This window comes from Verruconis gallopava (assembly GCF_000836295.1).
Source record: "Verruconis gallopava strain CBS 43764 unplaced genomic scaffold supercont1.13, whole genome shotgun sequence".
Classification (NCBI taxonomy): Eukaryota; Fungi; Ascomycota; class Dothideomycetes; order Venturiales; family Sympoventuriaceae; genus Verruconis; species Verruconis gallopava.
In genome coordinates this window covers 401,644-418,982 of record NW_015622149.1, presented here as the reverse complement: position 1 = coordinate 418,982, position 17,339 = coordinate 401,644, and the positions used below count along the sequence as shown (strand labels likewise).

Here is a 17,339-nt window from a genome sequence, read left to right as displayed (position 1 = left end):
TAATGGCTGAATGACGACTTGATGTTCGATTCAGAGAGACGAAATTTCAGCACCTAACTTAGGGTGCAACCTTGGAGCTGTGCGAACCACTCGATGGGCATTAGCGATGCAGCCGAGATGGATGCCTATGTTCTCAACTTGGCGTCCTTGAAGATGCATCTTCGGAATCTTTGGCAAGGCGGGTGATCACAAAATTGATGTAGCATCATTGCTTCTCACACGATCTGGGCTGGAACAGCATAAGAACATGTAAAGGGGACCATTCGCGTGCCAAAGGAAAGGTGCTGGGGCTGGAAAAGACAAACGCGTTGGGAAAGAACAGGCCCGGACTACTCGCCGGTCATGAAGTTCTGTTAGATGGCAGAAAGTGTTGAGAACAACTATTATATGAGCTTGGAGCGTGCCACTGGACTGTTGTTATACGCCCTTTCCATCAGGTGGCTATTTTATCTTCTACATAAAGTCGTCTTCTCCAAATTCTGCATTGGCCGATGCAGTCGCCTTGCCCCTTCTCTGGCTGTGATCTCTCTTTTTCAGCTGCACCTGCCCTCTTGAATCCACAAATGTCTCATAGCCATTCAGGTCCAGCACTTCTTTTGGCACTTCGACTTTCATGCCGCTTGCCGTCGTAATAGTTGTTCGGTCAGGGGCGTTTCCAGGGATAGAGCTAGTGCTCGTCGAAGAACCAGAAGGACCGCTTTGACCAGGAGGTGAGATGTCTTGTTTCCGAGGCCGCTGTGACAACGTGGCTGTACCTCCAGAACTTAGCGTTGAAGAACCTTCGTCATCAGCCATCCTCTCCAACCCTCTCACGATGTCCTGGTTTTCTTCATTGCCCTCAAGAGCGAATCGCAATGCCATTATAGCATGTTCTCGTATATAAGGATTGTAGTCATCGACTTTGCAGCAATTGAGTAAAGCTCGAATTCCTCTTCCCTTCAGCCTATGGCTCTGGCTACTGACGCTGCTACTGCCAGCAAGAGGCCCTGCAGCGCCAAGCTGCTCTTGCACCTTGCGAGACTTCCACACTAGGGACGACAGTACGAGCACTGCCAATTTCTTCAGATTGCGCCATTCGAAATCTGAAGGTTCATCTTCAAGGGGTGGTGGTGGTGGGGGCGGCGGGCCGTTCGTTCCTTGGATGTGTTGCTCGGACGTAGGAAATTCCTGTGGTTGAATCTCACTATGAGGATCGTATGGACGCTCTACAGCAACTCGAGGCTGTCCATCCGTCGCAGCCAAAGGAGCTTGCTCCATATTTGCTCGTCCTCTCCTGCTCTCCATGTTCCTCGCCGTCGCCCTTGGAATTGCGGCTTCAAGCTCTTCTAGAAGAGTTATAAGCTCGGACGTGATTTCCCAATCAGCCATCATTTCCTTCCATCGTTCGTGTTCCGTCAGTATGGCGAAAAATTCCAGATACTGGTATATACCCTCGTACATTCGCTCCATGTCCCACAAATTGAGTGGAAATTCCTCTGGAGATACTAAGCCAGCCCGAATCTGGCCCTGCAAAAAGATGAGAGCACATGTCTGTGGAATGATATGCCGTCGAAATTCGGTTAAGAGAAAAGACACCATGTGGACATCCACCCGATGCGGGTAGCTTTGCTCTCTCTTTTCTGCAGCTGATTCCGACGCCGGTGATGGAGATGCATTCTCCCCATCTTTCTGCTCCGGAGATGACGTGTTGCGCGGGAAAATAGCCAAACCCTTCTTAGCCGTCTCAGCCTGCCTTCGCCGAAAAATATGAGTAAGTAATTTCATGATGACTGCCTGCGCAGGCGATATGACATCTTTGCTCTCTCTAAACGCATGATAACTGAACGGCAGGAGCCCATTTATTAGCACAGCCTCAATAATCTGGGTCATGAGCTGGAAGTATAGTTCTTCTTCTCTCAGGTCCCAGGCTGCCACGAAAATGAGCAGCTCGCGAAGGAGATTGCGCCCGTTATCCTGTGCCAGGAGAAGATGGCAGCGCAATGTGTGCATAGAACGGAGAGCAGCATTTTCCTCAGGTGTAGAGCCGTATCCTGGCTGCGAGGGACCAGGAGGTACGATGCCGGATTGGATAATCATGGGGAGAACCTCGATCTCCGTTGGCCCAAGAATAAGAGGCACGTCTGTAAGTAGACCTCGGCCATCATCGCCAGGCACGGGGTCGTCATACTCACTATCTTCATCCTCACTTAGGCCGTCTCTTTCATCATCTGAAGCAAGAGTAAGAGGCGCGTCTGGTGGTTCAGGGACATTTTGGCTGTCCGAACCGTGGTTACCGTCGACATCAGCTTGAGAGGAAAGGGTTGGAGGAGGCGATCGCGTTCTCGCGCGTTGTGAACGTGACAGTCGTATGTGATCTGGTTCAAGTCTTCGAAGAAGGTCTTCCTTGCCTTGTTGCAAAATCGTCGCGCCATAGTGTGCTGAGTAAGTGACACTATAGTCACTCTCAGTCGCAGGTGCTGCATCTGGACTTGATGAGTGTGGGAGGCTTAGCTGGACGCTGTCGCCGATCATAAGCGAAGCCGAATTGGTTTCTTCGACGATATGTTCCTGGCTCAAATCTCGTCCTTGTGCGCGTTGAGAAGCAGCAATGCTCAGATTCCTTATGTCACTTTGGATCTGCTCCACGCTCTGCGCCAAACTAACCACGCTATCTCTCAGCGCTTGATTCTTTCCTGCTTCTTCGGTAGAGCGACCGCCGGTGGAGCTACCAGTATCAGGTTCTGCTTCTTCCCTATAACTGTCCAACAGTTTTGCGTAATAGTCGTGCCAGCTCTTTTGCTCCTCCTTGCTCATAGCTTGCCACCTTCTCTTGCATTCTGCTGCGATCTCTGTAGCTCCAGCAGGCTTTCCGGCATCCTGAAGCTCCTTCTTGATATCCATGCCAACTTTGCCGATATATAACAAAAATGGCGATGAGCTAAGATGTTCTTTGTCTAGCACCGGCTGGATAGGTGTAGGTCGTCCACTAGCGACTCGTCGGTCTTCTAGACGATTCATGTGCGCAAGAAGTCCATCTTTGAAACGACGAATGACGTGGGGAACGCCGTCTTTTCCAATACCGTTGCTGGGGATCCCCAAGGAATATCCATTGACAATTGGATCATCGCGAAGCCCCTCGATCAGTCTTCTATCGACGGCAGGCCCCGTGCCATCACTCTCAGGAGGGCTGTCAAACAGCTGAATCCAAAGTAGTAGTTTCCTCCTTTCGTTCTGCGCGATTAAATTGTTTAGAAACTGCAGACATGAGGCTAGCAATCTCTTGAAATCATTTACCACGGCTTGCCACTTTCTCTCCTCGTCTTTCGTGCCTCCGCTGTCGAAGCCTCTCCCTGTAACTCTTACACACAGAGTTAAAAGGGCGAATATGGCTTCTTCGACCTTGACGTCAGCGGCAAGGTCTTGCGCAGAAGGACCGATCGTAAGGATATTCCGAGCAATGGCCACGAGGGTGATGATTCTTGCCACATCCTTGACAAGAACACCATAGTTCTTCACAATCAAGATACTGCTGGCCACATCTTCCAGTCTCTCTGCCCCTCCGTCATCTCCCTCCTCGGCTCCTCCTTGCGAAATTCCATGCGCAACCGGTGCACTTGTGCAGCACATGCTCCCTAGGCACTGTGATCCGGCAAAGAACAGCTCGCGTAGGTCGGTCCACACAGCGCGATCCCTGCCCAGTTGCTCGCGCACAGCGACCTTCTTGGCCGTGTCGCTGAGAATACGTTTCAGAATCTTGGTATCGAACTGGTCAAGTGTCCTTGGATCCATATAGCCATTTCCCAGGGAGTGGAAATGCACGATGAGGGGTTGGAGACCGAGACGGAAGAGTGTCGCATGTGGACGAGGTTCCGGATAGGGCGAGGACGAGTGTGAAGGAGAAGACAGAGGATGGGGCGACGAGGGAGGAGGATCCATGATGTCGGGCAGCGTGAGAGACCGAGCATCTGGGCATTAGAGAAGGATTGGTGTTTTGAGCGTCCGACGACGGTGATTGTTGGAGCTGCAAATTGGGGCGCTCGCACTATAGTGACGCCTCAAATTTTTGGCGGGACAGGACCTTCAGCCTAACTCAGGGCGGGGATGAGGGCTCCTTAAAGATCGGTGCACTCGGCATATAGCACGACTTGTTTTTCTCAAGCATGTACTGCACTTTGTACTACGGTCAAGGTGAAAATCACAAAGCGTTCTTATTGCACGAGATCTGAGGGCGTTACTTGGACGACTTTCGAATTGTTCCCAGACGGCGTCCGAAGCCAACTTTTGCGGCGAAACTTGGCCCGTGCACTGAAACCCCGAATGAGGAATAACTGATACCAGCCCAAAGTGTGTAGACAGAAATTTTCTTTCAAGAAATTCAAGTGTCTTAAGCACTCTCAACGATCGATCCACGCAAAACAATGGCGGACTCGCAGAATGCTGGTACGTGCAATCACGCGCGTATTCCCGAAATACAATTCAACCGATCCTGCTGACAACGTATCCAGCCTGGCCTCTGGCCGACGAACAGCTCGCGACCAAGATCCTCGACTTGACCCAACAAGCAAGCCATTATCACCAGCTTAAAAAAGGTGCCAATGAGGTGACGAAGACGCTAAACCGTGGTATCGCCGAATTTATCATCTTGGCAGCAGGTAGTGCTACCCCAGCAACGCTTCGTCAACTGCGCACTAACGTCTGCCGTCTGCTTTCTAGACACCTCCCCGCTTGCGATTCTATTGCATCTTCCTCTTCTTGCTGAAGACAAGAACGTGCCGTACATATTTGTGCCTAGCAAGGCTGCTCTAGGACGAGCAACGGGTGTCAGTCGCGCAGTCATTGCCGCAAGCATCACGTCCAACGAAGCAAGCGCTCTCAAGAATCAGATACAAGACATCAAGAGTCAAATTGAGAGGCTTATTGTGTGAGAGTGGGTGTGCATCAGCCAAAGACGCCTACGTACATTGCGAGTGAACATAGTTCGAGTTCAGGGTTATTAGACGTTTTGTGACGCCAACTCGGACGACATGCAATCACGAAGAACAAGGCACAGCGCAACGCATCAAGGATGACTGGTGGCTGCTTGAAAGCTCGATAGCTAATCTGGGGCAACAGATAGGGTGCCATATAGTTGTGTGACACCATATCGCGGCGAACTTTTGGGTGTGCCAACACTTTGCGGCCATATTTCAGTCGGAGTTGCGAAGATTTTCTCAAATACAATCTTGTCATTTATCATTCGTAAGTATCTGCCACAGTGCTAAGGGATCTCTCATAGCAATATCATATTGTCGCTCAAAATGACACTAAAGAAATACGCCTTGCTTTTCACTTCATGTCTAGACTCGATTTTATTGGCAGTCCAGTTACAGACCGAATTCAGTTGAGTACCTTTGAGACATAGGTAGTGATGGTCGTACATCAACTGTCGCACTGCGGCTATTGTCATGAACACCCTCTCTAAAATGCTAGCCATTCTTGTAACAGGGCAGATTGATCTCTTAGGTTTGAACGGCCAGAGTTTAACTTACGGAGTCTATGGTATTGGCGATTATGACAAACCTCCGTTTGGTGGATTCCAGAAACTGGTTGATTGTATGCAGTCGTGAAAGTTTGAACATTGGCTCTATTAAGCGACAGTATAATTTTCGAAGACATTCCGGTCCCGAAGTCCATGGTAAAAGTGGCTTTGTGACCTGGTTGAGTTTAACGAGCAGATCTCGCGAGCCCCAATATAATTTTGGGTGCAAATGATCAGACTCTCTGCTCACATGCAAAGCATCCCGTCAACTGGACGTCCGACATTTTGGGCGCTGCTAAAGCAACAATGTCTTATAGTTAGTTTTCTCTTAGTTTCATTACTGCTCTGCGGGTCAGCCGTATCCAGCTCGATATCTTCCCCATTCATCTCGCTGGCGGATATGGATTGCGTCTCAGAATTTACTGAAACGCTTTGCCGCTCAACTTCGGTCCTGCCTACTTCACCGCAATAGTCCCGAATGCCTGGGAAAAGCTCAGCGACCTCAGAGTCGAGAACGATTTCGTTATCGGACAGAGCCCCCCACAGAACCGGAGACAGATGTGCATCTCTTTCTCCCTTTGGCTGATGACATGCAGCACTGATTACGGCACTACATGTAGCATTCAATGGCAGGCCTCCATCGTAGCGACGAAAACCAAGAAGGATAAGACTGGCCAACATAAGGAAGCACAAAATAAGTGCTTAACATCGTTAGAAGAGGTTTTAAGCAAATCTAAATCAGTTGAACTGAAACTCACAACTTAACATCGGCCATACGCTGAATCCTTGAGTTCCATACCTCAATTGAAAGGTGCCGTCACTGTGGTAGGTCTCAATGGGAACCAGGAAAAGACTTCGAGATAGTGTCCAATGGAGAACCGCGAGGAACGTCTTCTGCGGCACTGCATATCTCCATGGAAGTGAAAGAAAATAAGTACCGCGCTGCATACCCTCTGGTGCTGAAGTTCTCAAAGCCTTCCTTTTCCGGCCGTAGCCTTGCCACTCTTGGTTGACATGCATCTGCGTTAACAGAGCATTGGATTGAAAGTCTATGATCGATGCTATGAATTGTGGCACGTTAGAGAAGAGAATGTAGCAAGCCGTGGCTCGCGCATAAGACGCTTGACAGGTTAATAGAAGAAAACAAACATATCGCATAACGCACCCTTCCAAAGGTCGCCCAATCTCATTTGCATTTGCGCTCGAATCGACCCAAAACCATAATCCAGAAATGAGTTCATGGCTCCGCTATTGTATTGGACTCTCTGTAAACAGACGAACAACAGAGTTGACATGAGTATGGTGAGTACCGCAAAGCTGATGCCATCAGCAAACATAAAAGAAACGCAAAAAAAAGACGTACCTAAGTAATGCGAAAATCCAAGTGCAGCGAGATGCCGTTTGGCACCATCTGTTTCTCGAGAAGTGATATTCGGAAACACGTGGCCGCACCCATGTGCTTGACTGAGGCCCCCTTACTATAGCGTAAAGATCGCAAGAGCGATGACGAGTTTGGAGTTCGCTAAGCTCTCTCTTTGTAACCAAACACATTTGAGCTGTCGTCAGGTCAGGATCTTGCAGAAATGAACATATAGCATCGCCTATTGTGACCAGAGGCTTCTCTCCCTGTCGAAAGTACATTAGAGTAACATTTAGAATGCACATGCACTTGGCCGCATTAGTGACGCAGACAACTGTTCCGAGTTTTAACAATCAACCTGATACAATCTAATTACAACACACACCTATCATTATCGGGAGCAGGAACTGAATGCTGCAAAGATTGTTTAGATCGATCTCCTTGGTTAAACAGTAGTCAATGCTAGGTCAAGTCACTATTGAAAAGATCTTTAGGTGTTAAACCGTGGTTAAAGTACTTACCGGTACCCAAAAATGTTCCAGTCTTTCGCGATTGACGGATTAGCTTTCCATTCCTTGGGTTTGCGACAATCGAATGAGTTCGAGATGCCACACTCCCAATAGTTTCCAGGACCGTCAAAGCCGTACGGATTGTAGGCAAACAATAAGCTGTTGTTCGAGAATCTCCGCGTATCTGAGCCGGTGACGATATCGTACGATGACACCATAAGCACATCGGACCGGTTCGAGGTCGTCGTTACATATCGGCTCAAGCATTGCACTGGATCTAAACGAATTGGGTATTCGCCAACCAGATAGTCTACCTGGGCTTGTATGTACTTGTTAGAAGTGACATCGACATGCCCAGGTCCGAAGTGCATAATTGGATTTCCCCAAATTCCCCCGAGTGTGGAATTAACTAAATTGTTTGGTGGAACCTGGAGCCTTCCCGTCACCGGCATCGATACCCTTTGATCAATGGTTTGAACGGTTTCCTTTGGATCGACGGTTCCTCCGTTGAGAAAGTCAGGCGTTACTACCAGAACTGCAGGGGAACTCAGTGGAAAGGTTTGTGCTAAGGACGAGTTCCACCTAATTTCTAGCGTCAGTACGTGCTGGGAGCGAGAGAACTTGAACGCACAAAAACTGCAATGGTGTAGAAGAAATCGCCAGGGCAATCCATAGAGCTCTGCGCCTCCAACAAACCAACCAAAGGTTGCGCAGGCTTTGAGTACCGACGTCTAGGTATTGGCCGCGCTCATGTGCTTCGTCGACTTGTTTTCTTGTGGGAGACACGAGATATTGCATGCAGACATTAGAAGCTGCTAAGAGCAATGTAGATAACACGTTGATGATGGCATGAAGTCCAGAATCAATATAACTAGCTTTACTGCAATTTCCATGGAAGATGTTTGAATTTCGAGCTCTCGTATTGAGAACCACCGTTCCGACTATGTTCACGAGCAATATGATAGCACTACCAAGACTTGCTAGCATTAACAGTCCGTCTATTTGCACCCACCGTGTGATTTTTCCCCAGAGAAGGGCTAGATGAGACTTGAATTTAGGAATTAATGGGCAAAGGAGCTTCATGGTTGAAGATTGAGTGCCTGTGCTTGAATTCTTATCAAAGGAATGTGACTTTGCGAGCTCATTCTCTGCGTCGTGAGTTCAAACGGTTTTTAAAATCCGCAGATTTTGCAAAGTGCTGAAAAGCGAAAGACGCTGGGCTAAGATGTACTTCCTTTTTTATTTTCACCAAGAAACCCCGAGCACCATCTTGTTGCCTTGACAAGAAAATGAAAAAAGTAAGGCGAGACTAAAAGTACCGTGACGCCTTGATACGGTATAGAAGACATGACGAATTCCACGATCAAATAAAATCACCACATGCCCTGAAAAAAAAAGGCTTGAAGAAGGGATGTTACAGACGATCATTCTCAGATTCGGAAAGAACATTTCGCCCAAATGTCTATACGCAGCTTCGAAGAGCAGCGGGGACCGATCCCTGACAACGGGCATGAGGCCACCAAGGAGGCATTTCCGACCAAGAAAACTCCCACGACGAAATGCATGAAGTTTTATAAACTCAAGGGTTCTTATTACTGGCTGAAAACAGTAGCAGTAGTCTTCACTGCAGGTTTTCTTTCGGACCCCTCTTCACACACTCGAAGCTCGACTATACATCATGTTCAAAGGCAAAAATCCATTTTATTCTCAAATCATGCGCTTGCGCATCCTCGATCAAGGGGTTTACTCGTCTCAGAAATGATAAGAGAAAGGCTAGTGCCAATAGGGCCTTGTCACTAAAACGGAGGCCGCCCACGGTCTTTCCTGTATTCATCATCATAGGGCAACCAATATATGGCCCTTTGATCACTGCCAGCCAATGCAACAAGTACGCTTTCACTCGGAGATCGCATGCAAGGAAGTGTGAAGGGAAGAGTGTTAAGAAGATGGGCGGACAGTGTATTCAAGGTAAATAAGGATACTATTGACTAAGGAGTCAGGCCGAGCTAAGGGATTTTGCGTACTGCGTATATTATATACTGAGGAGCCTTGGCGCAAGTGAGTCGCAGGTCTCTGCTCCTGGTCTGCATGTCTTCCAAGCCTCACATTTTCTTTTTGGTTGTGGGGACCATATTGTGAACTGAAAGCTACTTTTTCAGTTTAATGAAATCATAAGACAGCCTAAATCTGAACTTTAATTACCTGAAGGAACACAGCCATCATCTAAAGACTTCTAAGAAATGCGTCAATTGTAGTCTTTCCAAACCCCCTTTTTTGTTTTCACGAGATCAAAGTACCACGTGACAACACTTTCTCGTCCAGATCACAATCGTATCTGTGATAAGTGAGATAGGTCCGATCCCATCTCCTTTTAATTCTCTATCAAGCGGCAAGATCACATAGCATTTGAATAAGGATCCCCTAAAAAGCTATCCACTCTTTCTCGCAGGGTTGTAGCATTGGTCGTATGTACAGACATTATTACCAAGTAAATATGACAGCACCAAATACCTATTACCTGTTGTCAGTTGCGCCTCTTGGTTTTCCAAGGCTTGTAGATTATTTTTAATAACCAGGGCTTGCGTAAAATATACTGAAGGTGCTGGATCACGGGGCAGAGTATCGGAAAGAGGAGCCAAGTCGAGAGCGCTATTGAGTAGCAACGATACAGTCGCCATTCGAGAGCACTCCAGCGGTGGTTTTTGTTGGAAAGGAGATCAACGCGACTGAACCACTCAGCACAACTCCACGTGAACCGAGAATGGGACCGCTCAGACAAAGCATTTCCTCTAACAAAATTAAGTGAGTTTTTTGCTATATGTCATTATGTTCATACACAATTTGCAAACGCAGAAGTTCTAGAGAGGCATTTCTGGTTTCTATTTAAGATGTATAAAATCAACGTAAGGTCATAGGACATTTGCTCATCTGGATGCGGACAACTCAGATGGGCGACGAGAAATGACTCAGGGCAATTCATTACATCATGAAATACTAGCGAAGGATGTAATTAGAAAGGCAATTCATATCCTTGAATCCGGTCTCGTCCGTGATGGGGTCTATGATACCCGAGACAGTGTTCAAAGATTCAGCTATCATGATCATGCGCAGACAGCTCATGTGGTGGGGACTGCCGGCCTATCTCGACAGGCTGTGAAAATGAGACGAGGCCATGCTGCTGCTTTTCAACTTCGTACTTCGAATGATGCTCAAGATGGTCGGGATTAGGGGGTTGCAATTGAGCCGTTTCGTGTTGCATTTCGCGCTTTTTAGATCGCCGGTGTTTCCACAAAATGTAGGCGACAACGCTGATTGCAATTATGCCCATTGGGACACCAACCCCTGCTCCCACAGCGACGCCTAAACTTGGTCCAGATGACGATTGACCGGTCTCTAGAGGCGATGATATCGATGAGGTTATCTGTGCGGTCACCTGCGTTGAAGTGGTACTCAAGGAATTTGTGGTTGATGTCGTTGTAGCGACCGTCGTCGCCGGGGTCGACGTTGTAGCAACGCCGATTATAGTGACAGTAGTTGGTGTTCCTGCACAATACTTTCATTTTAGACAATGCTCTGGGCTTTTAAAAGAAAAATCCCATAACAAACCTTGGAAATAGACCTGGTTGCTGAAGCTTGTGCACACCATAGATGAAGCGAGACTGGGATTGTGTACGCTGAACGTGAATGTGTCGACAGCCCGATCTAGACAGTAGTATTGATCTACACTGTTTCCAACACACTGTGCTAGTCCCATCGCTCCGCTTAGCGTATCTCCATTCTTCGGCGTGACGCAGAAGTTGGGACAGCTTCCCCCCCAGTTTTTATCCGTGCAACTGCCTCGAACGAACGTCGACTGTCCAGGACCTGCGTCGAGTACATATTCCGTCAGCTTGCATAGTCTGTTCGACATACAGGCAAAGCCTTGCCCGCAGCAGAAAGAGAATGTGTCATTGTAGCATGGTGTATCTTGGTTTGCGATTGTCTCTCCGTCCGGGAAGTAACAGAGGGCTTGGGCTTCGTTAAGAAAGATAAATACGTTTAAAAGAAGGTACACGTAACAAGAAGTGGTCATTATTTGTAATGGGATTCTGCCAATGCAGTTGCGACAGAGCCCCGTGCTGACTTGTTAAAGAATGAAGAGAGACTGAGAGAGTATCAAAGTCATAAACTGTTTGTATGAACACGCAGCCACGATTCGATAAGTCCAGTGCAAGAATTTTCGTCGAAGTCCTAATTAGAATAGAGCCAGAGGCGTCGCACCCGTCGAACTCCTTCATTTCTCGGATCGGGTCCTATTTCTTCCATCCCTGGCTTCAAAGGATGTAAACTGAAGCAGGTAAGTCAAATGTTCCTAGCCATGCAACACTCTAGGGCGTGATCTCCACCGCTCTCCCGTCTCTTGGCAAATCCTTCAGGCTTGGTGGCGTATTCTATTCCAAGGTTAAAAACGTGAGGATGCAATCTTGTGAGGACGAAGACCCGCTTTCCGATCCAGGTTCGTTGTTGGAGATGTTACGCAGAATCTGTCGTTCTAACCAATCCGAGCTATTCAAGCTCAGTTGAATTCTCTTTTCCGAATCCTGGGATCTCTTCGAACGGCCTTCGGCGTCATCAGGTCAACAGATAGTTCGAACTAAATGTTGTCCTAGTAATAGGGGGAGGAAAGTAACAAGAGACCACAAAGCATCTTGCTATCGAAACGGTCGCTGAAGTTTCGCCGCATATGAATACGGTATGGGACTTCAGGGCGAGCTTGATAAAGATCGTTCTTTTGGACAGGTGCAGAATAGGAGTTCCTTGGCGCTGCAACGGCTGCCCGCTTGTATTGTCTTAGCCTCGTTTGAGTTAGGATTGGCCCGTCGGCAACGGTATTGAGGAACATCTTTAACTGGATGATTGGCAGTTAGGATTGTTGTTTGTGTGCGACGTGCCGTATCACTGAAACTTTGCTTCCTTGAGGCGCAGCTGAACAAAATTATCTTGAAAAGCTCGGTCCTAGAACTAGTCCTCGATGATTGTATTTTCAGTAGATCAATTTTCAGTTCAGGCCCTTCGCTGCAACTTCTCTTATGCCTTCTCGAATGGGATCTTGCGAATTTTTCTCGTGCTGATCGGATCTAACATGCTTTTTGTGAGACGATGGCTTGTTTTTCTTGCTGTGACTGCTACCGGCGTTATAATTGTTAGTACTTTAAAGCCTCTCGCCCTTCCCCCATTCACAGGCAATTTTGCATCTGCATTCCCGGACCAAGCTTCGACAAACTGCCCAAGAAAACCACCCTCACCAGTCGATATCCCTTTGGGCAGCGGCTTTAGTTGGCGCGACGTTGAGATCAAAAACCCGGTGCAATTATTCTTTTCTCTCCCGACCAGCGAAGCGGCTGCTCTCCCCAAAGTTCAGTTTTCAGGCCGGAAGTATTTCACCCATCAAAAGGCCTTGGAACAAAGCCAAAGGCGAGAGGCCGTGAAGCAGGTCTTTCTGCGGGCATGGAATTCATACAAGTCCAAAGCGCTCCCTCACGATGAGTTAGCCCCTGTGTCAGGCGGTTTCAAAGACACTTTTGGCGGATGGGGTGCTACCCTGGTTGATAGCTTAGATACTCTCTGGATTATGGGCCTTAAGGATGAGTTTGAAGAAGCCGTCGACGCCGCCGCCAACCTAAGCTTCAGCCCAGACAGCTCGACCTTATCTACGGTCAACATGTTTGAGACCACAATCCGGTATCTTGGCGGCTTTCTTGCGGCGTATGATCTTACCGATTGCAAGGACGCAAGACTTCTGCAGAAGGCTGTCGAAATGGGGGATATGATCTATGCTAGCTACGACACACCTAACCGAATGCCGGTCACAAGATGGAATATACGTGAATACGACCAACAGCAGCTCGCTGCCGAAAACGGAATTATTGCAGAACTCGCTTCATCCAGTCTCGAGTTTACCAGATTGTCACAGCTGACAGGTGATATGCGGTACTACGACGCAGCAACGCGAATCACTCGGCTGCTAGTTGACCAACAAGACAAAACTCAGCTCCCCGGCATGTTTCCAACCGCTATAGCGACGCGAGAGGAGGACTTGACACAAGGCACCTCCTTCGGGTTCGGCGCCATGGCCGACTCGGCATTCGAATATTTTGGAAAGACATGGCAACTCCTCAAAAGTCGAGAGCCTCGATACCAAAGGCTGTACCAAGGCGCGATGAACGTCGCCAGCGACCATCTTCTGTACCGACCAAGCACGCCCGACCAAGCGGACATCCTCGTGTCTGCCAACTACCACACAGACTCGCACAGCAGAGACGCGCAGTTCCAGCACCTCGCCTGCTTCGCGGGCGGCATGTATCTTCTGGGCGGACGCCTCTTTGAAAACGCCACCCACGTCGAGATCGGCAAAAAGCTCGCGGACGGCTGCGTCTGGGCTTACAAGAACGCGCCTCTGGGCATCATGCCCGAGATCGTGGAGATGAAGCCCTGCCCGTCCCTGTCGCCTTGCCCGTACGATGCCAACCAAGCATCCCCCTTCATCGCGATAGGCGACCCGAAGTACATTCTTCGTCCGGAGGCGATAGAAAGCGTCTTCTACGCGTACCGTGTCACTGGTGACGCCAAGTATCAGGACGTGGCTTGGGACATGTTCCAAAGCGTCAACGCCTCGACGACGACGGAGTTTGCCAACGCCGCTATCTCAAACGTGATGGTAGGTCCGCATGAAGTGAGACATGATGATAGCATGGAGAGCTTTTGGATGAGTGAGACCCTGAAGTATTTTTACCTCGTCTTTTGTGACGACGACGTTGTTAGTCTCGACGAGTGGGTGTTCAACACAGAAGCACACCCTTTCCGCATCCCAGCAGGCTGAGATCCTCAGCTGAAGCACTTTTCAGCTCCTCAAAATCACATACACGCAGAGCAGTACTTGCGTTGACTCTGGCGTCGGCAATCGAGTTAGTGAAAGCAAGAGCTAGCAGAACATGATGAACATCACATTTTTATTCCTGTTTGCTAGGCTTCCCTAATGCAAATTATGTGAAACAGGCGGACAAAGTGTGCCAAGCGCCGTGTCAGACTGAAATTACATATTGAACCGACTTCATGTGCCATGGACTTGTGTATTCATACTTAGAATATAGAAACAGCACATAGTTCGCGGAGACTAGACTTCACTCCTTTTGACAATTGCTTAAACCATCAAAGCAATGCTATCAAATGACATCCACGCCATTGATCACAACCTGATGCGGATTTGAAGGCTGGACCACCAAAAAAAATTCTTTGAGTCCCTAAATCACTGAATTGATCGCTAAGTTTCAAGTATTATGGATGTGAGGTGAAACGGATATATCATTCACAAGATGCATGTTGTTTCTCACTAGTTCTGAACATCAGGAAAGAAAAGAATCGGTACGACTTAGGAAATATCGAAGAAATATACGCACAAAAGACGAGAAGTCAAAGTCAATCCAGAGTCCAATTGTATTTCATATGCTGGTTCCTACGTAGTTTGAGTTGTGTGAACTAACCCGAAGAAGAAGACAGTCGTTGCCATGTAGGCTGCAATTTCTGTTCTGCGAGCAAATATTTCAATCTTCCTAACGAGGGAAATATCTCATCTGGCAATCTTTCCGTGCATACTGCTATTCATTTGCCTGCTGTGTAGAATGAATGTATCCATGTGGCTCTTTATAAGAACAGTTAGTGAACTATTCAAATACTCGATCGAAAGTGGACAACTTAGGAGGAGTTTCAAACCCATTCCGCCTTGTCAGGAGGCGCCTCGGAAATGCCACGAGTCGAAAAGGGAGACTTGGATGTCATAGGAGAAGAACGATTAGTCTTACGAGTAGTACGTCTGCCGTTGTGGATCGTAACTGCTACGTCGTTTGCCCTCAGAGCTGGAGCAGGGGCACAACATTGGCGGAGTAGTGAATTGAGAAGTCTGTGGAAAGCTCTGATGATATGCTTGGCAAACAGAAGACCGATCATGAACCCGGCGATTGCTGAGAGGCCGGAAATCTTAGACGTAAAAAGCCAGCGGAAGAAATTATAGCCAGGTCGTGTCTCTCTCCAGCAAAAAACCGAGTACAATGCGATATCTAGTTAGAATGCTTAGCAGGTCTTCAGATCCAAGAGAAGAAGAGATATACCCATCATCAGTGCAATCAGCATTTTCACCGCCGCAGAGAATTCGGAGTACCACAGCAGATTAGGGACGACGATAATGAGAATCACTACGTTGAATACTAAACTATACCATGTCAGTCGATCAACCCATGTTGAGTGAATGATGTCGTGAATGTATCTAATGACGGCGAACGACGGCGAGACGGCAGAGACGAAATCTGTGACCTGGTTGTGAGTATCGTTAATAAGCTTGCTGAATTCCTTCGTTTGATTTTTCAGCTGGATCGTAGATTCGTGAACATATTCGACAGCCGAAAGTGCATTCGCTACGATGTGATTCACGCTCGTGCGGACCTCGTCGACATTGCTGGCGAGATCTTGCATTACTTTGGAATTAAACTGGTTAAATGCGATGGCCCATTCATCAGCAGCAGCCAGCTTTTTGGCATTGCCGGCAAGTACCAGATCATTCGCGCTAGTCAGGTTGGCTAGAAGGCTGTCATAAAGCGTCTGGAAATTATTGTTCATGTTGGCAAAAATTTTGTAGCTCTGAGCCATAACTTCACCGCCCAGACGGTCGACGCTTGCACGAATTTGCTGGACCGATTCCTCGACGCGCTGGAACTCGCCGAGAACTTGATCACCGTTGTTTCGGATGAGATCGGCGGTGTCTTGTGCTGCTGTTACTTGGGCTTTCAGAACAGCAGTTAGCCTGCTGATGATCTCATCTACACGCGGTTTCATCAGTAATCTGGAGTCAAAAATACTATTCACGTTCAAATTTCACCTTGGTTCATGTGCACACGGGATGCATGACACGTATTGACAACATTTTGGGCGGCGTTGCTGTACGAGGTCCACGACTGAGGGTGAGCTCGAAGGGCGGTAATGCAGGCTGTGATCCTTGCGCGAGACAATGGATGGTAGCATATCTTTGTGGAAGACGAAGAAGATGTGTCACATGCAGTCTTGGTTGGGATTAAGTCCATGCACTGCTTCGGGACTGCATCCTGATTCTTGGGACGAGCGGCCGAGAGCTCGCAGACCGCCATCTTGGCTGCGTACTCCTCTTTGGCGTTGGAAAGAGAGGGATCTATAGTGGTGGAGGCTCCCTCGATGGACTGACAGACCTGGATAAGGGTGTAGGCGGCGAGTTGATGGCAGGATGAGGAGCCTTGGATCTCTTCGAGGAAGGCGATGGCAGCCTTGTGAATCTCGGTGTCGGTAGCCTTGCCTTTCTTCAGATCCATGACCAAGTTTGGTTTACCACTACTCTTGACTGAGGAAAAGTCGACTCCGGATCCAATTGTTCCAGAGAGGACTTGGTTGAGGCAGAAAGCCAGCAGCGCTAGCAAGAGATTGATGACGATGTACTTCATTTTGCTCGACTGACTTGAACCATTAGCACACAGAACAAGACGAATGGGCTGTGGCAATGACAGAAAGTACGAGAATGGCACTTGACGATCGGAGGTAAGGAGGGGACGATTGGTCGTCACTGATGTTGAGTTTGAAGATGAAGTCAAGATCGTAGAATCAGGCCGTCAGACTTATATGTTCGATCAGGGTGATCTTTTCAGATTAGGCACGAGACCAATGAGACGCTAATAGTCACACTACACTTTCGGATCTGAGCTCATGGTTGCGGCTGTTGAAGTGAAGTGGACCAGACACGAGAGGTCAGTAGCAACTGAAGTCTGAACTGAAGAGCTGGTGAAGCCGACCAACGAGCTGCGGGCTGCCGCTTCCCCTAGAAGCTGGAGGCTTGTTGCATAGTACTGATCGTCAAACAGGGCAACGCGGCAAGATGTGCTGGGAGACGTTGTCTTCTCACGCCTCTAAGTGATGTCGC

The 17,339-nt window shown here is 48.3% G+C and overlaps 6 protein-coding genes across 7 annotated transcripts; 2 read left to right on the top strand and 4 right to left on the bottom strand.

Moving 5' to 3' along the window:
* Positions 1–359: 359 nt before the first annotated feature.
* PV09_04628 (uncharacterized protein) lies at positions 360–4,037 on the bottom strand. Its single transcript, XM_016358005.1, has one exon. It carries the CDS (start codon positions 3,913–3,915, stop codon positions 454–456), a length of 3,462 nt encoding a protein of 1,153 aa, XP_016214207.1. The 5' UTR covers positions 3,916–4,037; the 3' UTR covers positions 360–453.
* Positions 4,038–4,282: 245 nt separating this feature from the next.
* On the top strand, positions 4,283–5,652 carry PV09_04627 (ribonucleoprotein-associated protein). The gene is made up of 3 exons (XM_016358004.1): positions 4,283–4,419; positions 4,485–4,631; positions 4,693–5,652. Exons 1-3 carry the CDS (start codon positions 4,398–4,400, stop codon positions 4,902–4,904), a joined length of 381 nt encoding a protein of 126 aa, XP_016214206.1. The 5' UTR covers positions 4,283–4,397; the 3' UTR covers positions 4,905–5,652.
* A 91-nt stretch (positions 5,653–5,743) lies between these two features.
* Positions 5,744–8,449, bottom strand: PV09_04626 (uncharacterized protein; the record flags this gene model as incomplete). Its single annotated transcript, XM_016358003.1, has 8 exons — positions 5,744–6,198; positions 6,256–6,618; positions 6,663–6,814; positions 6,861–7,191; positions 7,243–7,319; positions 7,379–7,695; positions 7,825–7,948; positions 7,998–8,449. 8 exons carry the CDS (start codon positions 8,447–8,449, stop codon positions 5,744–5,746), a joined length of 2,271 nt encoding a protein of 756 aa, XP_016214205.1.
* A 2,005-nt stretch (positions 8,450–10,454) lies between these two features.
* PV09_04625 (uncharacterized protein) lies at positions 10,455–11,276 on the bottom strand (the record flags this gene model as incomplete). The annotated part of the gene is made up of 2 exons (XM_016358002.1): positions 10,455–10,909; positions 10,973–11,276. The coding sequence occupies 2 exons, from the start codon at positions 11,274–11,276 to the stop codon at positions 10,455–10,457; spliced, it is 759 nt and encodes a 252-aa protein (XP_016214204.1).
* Positions 11,277–12,488: 1,212 nt separating this feature from the next.
* Positions 12,489–14,225, top strand: PV09_04624 (uncharacterized protein; the record flags this gene model as incomplete). The annotated part of the gene is made up of 1 exon (XM_016358001.1): positions 12,489–14,225. One exon carries the CDS (start codon positions 12,489–12,491, stop codon positions 14,223–14,225), a length of 1,737 nt encoding a protein of 578 aa, XP_016214203.1.
* Positions 14,226–14,826: 601 nt separating this feature from the next.
* On the bottom strand, positions 14,827–17,154 carry PV09_04623. 2 transcript variants are annotated; one of them, XM_016358000.1, is made up of 4 exons: positions 16,275–17,154; positions 15,511–16,215; positions 15,205–15,459; positions 14,827–15,044 (listed from the first exon to the last, which is right to left on the bottom strand). In XM_016358000.1, the coding sequence occupies exons 1-4, from the start codon at positions 16,864–16,866 to the stop codon at positions 15,001–15,003; spliced, it is 1,596 nt and encodes a 531-aa protein (XP_016214202.1). In that variant the 5' UTR covers positions 16,867–17,154; the 3' UTR covers positions 14,827–15,000. The 2 variants fall into 2 exon arrangements, with proteins under 2 accessions (XP_016214202.1, XP_016214201.1); XM_016357999.1 differs by having other exon boundaries at positions 14,827–15,459.
* Positions 17,155–17,339: the final 185 nt, after the last annotated feature.